The 6,000-nt window shown below is 46.5% G+C and overlaps 1 protein-coding gene across 7 annotated transcripts in view; it reads right to left on the bottom strand.

Moving 5' to 3' along the window:
* Nucleotides 1–709: 709 nt before the first annotated feature.
* Schip1 (schwannomin interacting protein 1) overlaps nt 710–6,000 on the bottom strand; it is a 722,809-nt gene continuing 717,518 nt past the window's right edge. For all 7 annotated transcript variants that reach the window (XM_060378408.1, XM_060378409.1, XM_060378411.1 and 4 more), the window contains 2 exons: nt 5,191–5,284; nt 710–1,359 (listed from right to left, as the gene is read on the bottom strand). In XM_060378408.1, coding sequence (XP_060234391.1) covers nt 1,308–1,359; nt 5,191–5,284 — 146 coding nt within the window. In that variant the 3' untranslated portion in view covers nt 710–1,307. The remainder of the gene's footprint in view (nt 1,360–5,190; nt 5,285–6,000) is intronic.

The raw sequence follows: 6,000 nt of genomic DNA, 5'->3' as shown, positions 1-6,000 counted from the left end.
TTTTGGGATCAGTGAAAGCACTTTGAAAAATTACAAACAGCAATAAATAGCTTTAGAAACACAGCAAACGTGCCATGCTAGCTTTCCTGTAGAGCCTGAACAAAAGTCTAACTTTACTTCAGACAGAGCACCAACAACAGACCAACAAAATGGTTCCACTCATGTCTAACCTGAGGAATCAGTGGGCTGAATTGGAGTTGTTCACAGGAGCATGGGCGATTAGCTACAAACCCGACGTGAGTCCTTCAATGCCCAGCAATTATTAACTGCTCATACATCCCCAGGCAGCGGAGAGGCTCCGAGAGCCCTCCCACCCTTCAGGAGAGAATGCCAGTGGGCCCAGTCATGGGAGGGTCTTGTGCAGGTAATCACAGCTGCTCTGTTGTGTCAGGCTGGCATTCCACAAAAAGAGTACAAACACTGTTTGGTCACGGGGCACGTTTGTTAACTGGAGTTTTGATAATTGGCCCGACCAAGCTGAATGGGTATTAATGAGTGGAAACATTCCACACGGGTAGCTTTAGCCAGTCCCGGAATTGCTGGCTCTGCATCATTGCCATTGTGTCCACTCTCTTACCTTGCTACCTCCTTTGGAGCGATTGGCACTTTTCATGGAGAGGAGCTTTTTGGTGGGGATTTCGTGGCAAAGGAAAAAGGGGCAAGGAGGCAGAGCCAGTGTTTTTGTTAGTGAGCAAAAGGACATATCATATGAAACAAAGTTTTAATTTTTATTTTACATATTTATACATAAAACTTTCAAGGAACCATGTGGATCCAACAGAATGTTAATAGCACATCTAAGAATGAACCTCAGGTAGTCAACATTCACAAAATGTTGAAAACTGATTAAAATATACGTAGTATGGAGAGCTACGACTTCACTACGGGGCAGGCATGTGTTTTGACTTGTATAGCACCGTCATTTACAGTTCCTCTTCAAAACTACAGTGAAGAATGGAAGTAGTCAATGGTCAAATACTGCTCCAACTCAGAGTCTCTAAACAAAGAAAAATAAAGTTAAAACTACCCTCTGCGTATCCACTTTTGGTGGTGGTGTTAAGCACTGTACATTTCTTGTAACAATATCTCAGTAAAAGGCCTGATAGTAAGTGGCACGAGTAAAAAAAAAAAAAAATAAAATAAAATAAAATAAATTAAGAAGCGAAGGCCAGTCACGGGACAGTAAGCTCGGACATTACCAATGACTAACACTGGTGTCTGGTTCAGAGCCACCTTTAGCGACAGCATTTTTTACGACCACGGAAGCAAAGTAAATTCTAGCTTGTCCTCTGGTGGGTGCCTCGCTTTCACTTCGCAGGCATTTTCTCCGCCATGTGCTTCTGCTGACTCTCGGCGTGTCTGCAAAAGTCAGGGATACAGCCGCTCAGCACTGAGAAGAAAGACCCAGACTGCTTTCCAACCGACAGCTCCAACACCCTCCACACCAACATTCAGGAGGGGACCCCGAGTCAGGGAGGAGTGCCTCCTTTAAGCTCCATTGACGGTTCTAGGTTTTACAGTAGGCGATCATGATTCCTGGGTTTTGTGACTCTGAGGCTGGCAGATATTAGCACTCTGAAGAAGAAAAGTGCTGTGTCTAGAGATGTCAAGAGGTGAGGAAAGGGGATACCTGCATCAGTGAATATTTAAAATGTGTTGTTTTTTTTTTTTGTATGCCAGCCGTTGCACCCAGGGCTGAGTGAGGCTGAGGGGTCCTTGTAGGGAATGTCCCAGTGGACACAGCTAGGAGGGGAACACACGGCAAACGAGGAAAGGACAGCCAGAAAAGGAGCATTAAAGGTGGGACTGCAGCTCCATGCGGGGCACTTGCCTCGCACGGAGGATGCCCAGCACTCCCGAAACCAAGAAGGTAAAACAAACAAGTCAAGAGCAGCTGTTGCCATCGAGTGGTCGAAAGTGAGCCGAGGGCTTAAACACACCCAGACGGGGCAATTAACTAAAGCCAACTGGAGCCTGGGGCTGGCTAATTTGCTCTTAGGAAAACTTAAGTCAAATACATGATGAAAAGCTCTCTGTGGATACAAAGATTTCCCACGTCAGCTGAAGTCCCCCACCCCCAGTTCATCCTAAGGGCATAGTCACGACAATAAAATGGCCAAGGAGGCTGTGATGCAAAACTTGGACCAATCCAGAAGGTGGATGGTGGGGACAGGATGGAGGGAATGGCTAGGTTCTTAGAAATCTCCTGAACAGGCACAACCCAAAGAATTGTAAGATCTGTAGGCTGCACAAGTTAAGGGTTTTGAAGGATGATTTTAGGAAATGACAAATCTTGTGTGGGGCTAGGGCTGTGGTTTCCAGCTGTCATCAGGGTTGGGGACAGCAAGGGTGCCATCTGGATGTGGGGAGTCAGTGACGCCAAGCTTCATGGCCTGGTTTCATGCAGAAGGCGTCCTCTCCGTGGTGCACAGAAGGCAAACCACAAGCAGTTTCAAAAACCGGGCAAGTGACAACAGCAGCCTTGCCACATGTGGAAACCCAGGAACACAAGCAAAACACATTTAGCAATAGGAACCCAGGGAAATGCTACTATTGGCCTTCCCTCCCCTAACAAAGCAGACCACCTTCCCGCTGATGGAAATGAAGAGCTATGGATGCCTTTCACATAGCAGTCTATGAGCATGTCAAGCAAAATCAATTCAAGAAATGTCCTGATGTTCTGTGATGGAAGATTCACTGTAGCTAACTGAATTGTAGTTCTTACAGCGTTTGTTTTAAACTATGTGTGCACCACACAGAGGTACATACATCAAGAAACTTTCTGCAGGGGCAAGAAGTGGCAATAAACAGCTTTAGACTACATTAAAAGCTATGAGGTTTTTTTTTTTTTTTTTTTTTTTGAGATACCCATAGGAAGGATTTTGTTAAAATTTTGAGAGGGAAAGACTTTCAATAAACCTTTTCATTAATCGCTTTACATTAAAGTCCTTTATAAGATGTGTGTCATTCACGCCCTGCAAAGATGTCTTTTTTTTTTTTTTTTAAAGTAAACAATCATTACTGAGGACCTGCTATGTGCACGGCAGGCCCAGTGTTGAAAGTGAGACACAACAAAGAATCAAAATGGTGTCATCTCTGCTCCCAGGGTAGAGAATTTATAGTCCTCTGGGGAGAAACAGGGGGGGGGGGGTAGGGGCAACAGTCTTGTTTGGGTGTTACTGTAGTAATTCAGCTGCTGGTAGACACCTTCACCGATGAGGCCTACGTTTTTCCTTTGGCAGATGAGGGATGAAAGAATTTAAGACAAGGGTCTGGGAAATAGCTCAGTGGTTACAGCACTCGCCATACTAATGTGAGGACTGCAGTTTGGATTCCAGAATCCTTGCGCACATGCGTGGGTGTGGAGACCCGCCTGTAATTATCGGAGAGAGGGACTCCAGAGCAACCTGGCTAGTCAGACATCAAGCAGGATTCTTGCCATCAGCCTGGGGCTTTCACATACAGGTGCTGACCGTGGCTGTTAAAACCGAGCCTCAGCAGTATGCAGCTTTGGTTTTATTACCAAAAAAAAATTGTTCTGGTGACACTGCATGATTAGAAACTCATTGTCACCTGTTCCTCACGGAGGCGGGGTCCCATGGCCGGGCCGAGAGCACTGGCACTACTTATGTCTTTGGGCTTCTGGGGGTGTTGTGGAGCACATGCTTAATGCTTTATGTCATGGTGGTGTGTGAGTCCTTTCTTGGGGAGTCTCTACCTTCTTCTCATTCTATTTCTGGACTCAAAAGCAGCCACTGTCTCCTGGTTTAAGAATGCCATAAGCACTCTCTAGGAAAAGGCGCCACCATCCGTTTGAAATCACAGAAACCTCTGAGGTATTGTATGAGCTTATGTACATCATCTATAACACACATGTATGATTCATCCTGTATGTGTTTGGTGGGCTTTCCGATGAGGGGGTCTACTAAGAAGTGAGCTATCCTGACCAGCACTAGCCTGACTTATTACTCTAGCCTGCTAGGCAGCTTGACACTCAGCTCTCAGTTTCCCCACGGTGACGACAACATGGTGGCACCCAGGCTGTGGAAGGACACCAGGATCCCTGCCTTCCTGAAATGGCAGTTAACGGTCAAGAGATGAGCCACATAACTGCTGTCCGTTTGTGGCACCAACCACGTGGCTACTCCTGTACTGGAAACCAACGATAGAATGGAGTGGATGAGGGCCACCCGCCTCGTGGGGAACAGAGGTTGTTCTAGGCTAGAACTGTTGCCCTGATTTAGAGGAAAGTGTCAGGAGTCCTCCTGGATAGACAGCTCTCACCATTCTGGGCCGGGTGGTAGCAGAGTGAGTAAAGTACTCGTTCCAAAAGTGTGGGGACTGGAGTCTGGAACCAGCGTCCCTTGTTATCTTTAACTGTCAACTTAACCTAGCTTGGAGTTGTCCAGAAAGATAGCTTTGATGGAGTAATTGCCAAGATCAGATTGACTGGTGAGCCCAGCAGTGGGAAGATGTCTTCATTTTAATTGATTTGGGAGAGCCCTGCCCATTGTGGGTGGTGCCATTCCCTGGGCAAGTGTCCTGGCCTGTCTGAAGAAGCTAGCTGAACACTAACTGTAGTGAGCTGGACAGTAAACAAGACAGGAAACAGTACTCTTCTGTGGTTTCTGCCTTAGAGTTCCTACCCTGAATTCCTTCAGTGATGGGCTAGAACCTGTAAGATGAAATAAACCCTTTCCTCCCCTAAGTTGCTTTGGTCATAGTAATTGCTGTAGCAACAGAAACCCAACTAGAACATCACAGAAAGCTGGACAAGCACCCTGTTCTGCAGATCTAAGACTTGTGACCACAATTTGGGAGCTGGAGACAAGAAATCCCTAGAAGCCCAGAGAACAAGAGATCCTGTCTCAAGCAGAGAGAAAGCCGAGGGCAGACTCAGGGTTGTGCTCTGACCTCCACATGCATGCCCCCACCTCCCTCCTCTCTCTCCTTTTCTTACACACACACACACACACACACACACACACACACACACACGCACACACACAAAAAATAATGCATATCCTAAAGAGGATTTTGAGCCTCTAAATGGCAAATATCAACAGCTGTTTGCTGAGTTAGGCACAGAAGTAAGGGATTAAGTCTCAAGAGCTAATTGTTGCCCTTGTCTTTCAACTTCAGTCTCCCTAAGGCTTCCTTTCTCCTTAGGAAGGGGGAAACCAGACTGACCTAGTCAAGTCTTCTATGTCCACCAGCATGGCATCTTGTTCTGTGTGAAGCTCATCCCGAATGAGGAGCAGCTGGACCAACTCTTCATTCAAACCTGGGGCAGAGAAGGGAACATTAGAAACCAGACTAAGCCACAGCTAAATCTGAACATGCAACTCTGAATGGCCCAGTATGTATGTTCACAGACACAAAAGTACATCTAAACAGTTAAACATCCTAAGAATCTTTTCTTCTTCCATTGTGTGTGTGTAGCTTGCATGTGAGTCTATGTATAATATGTGCATGTATGCGTGCATAACTGTACACATGGGAGCCCAAAATTTATGTTAGGAGTGATCATCAATTGCTCTTCCACCTTGAAATAAAGACACCTTACAGTCACACCCACAGCCCACTCACACGGCTAGTTTTGCTGGCGAGCTCGCTTTAGGGATCTGCTCTCTCCCCCTCCTAAGGTAGGATCCCGGTGAACCATCACACCCAGCCAGCATTTAAGTGGGTTCCTGGAGCTCTGAGCTGTAGTGGCCTCTTACATTAGCATCTTCTATGGTCAGGTGAAACACCCATTGGCACAACATGACCTGTTTGTAAAGTTATAAAGGTGCCAGAGAGCTGGGCACTGCTGGTGCACACCTTTAAGCCCAGCACTCAGGGAGGCAGAGGCAAGGCGGATCTCTATGAGTTTGAGCCTGGTCTATAAAGCTAGTCCAGGACAGCCAAGGCTACACAGAGAAGCCCTGTCTTGAAAAAAACCAAACCAAACCAAACCAAACCAAACCAAACCAAACCAAAAGGTGCTGAATACAAGGA

This window comes from Meriones unguiculatus, chromosome 2 (genome assembly GCF_030254825.1).
Source record: "Meriones unguiculatus strain TT.TT164.6M chromosome 2, Bangor_MerUng_6.1, whole genome shotgun sequence".
NCBI classification, from domain to species: domain Eukaryota; kingdom Metazoa; phylum Chordata; class Mammalia; order Rodentia; family Muridae; genus Meriones; species Meriones unguiculatus.
The sequence above is the reverse complement of the archived record's forward strand: the minus strand, read 5'-3'. Positions and strand labels throughout refer to the sequence as shown.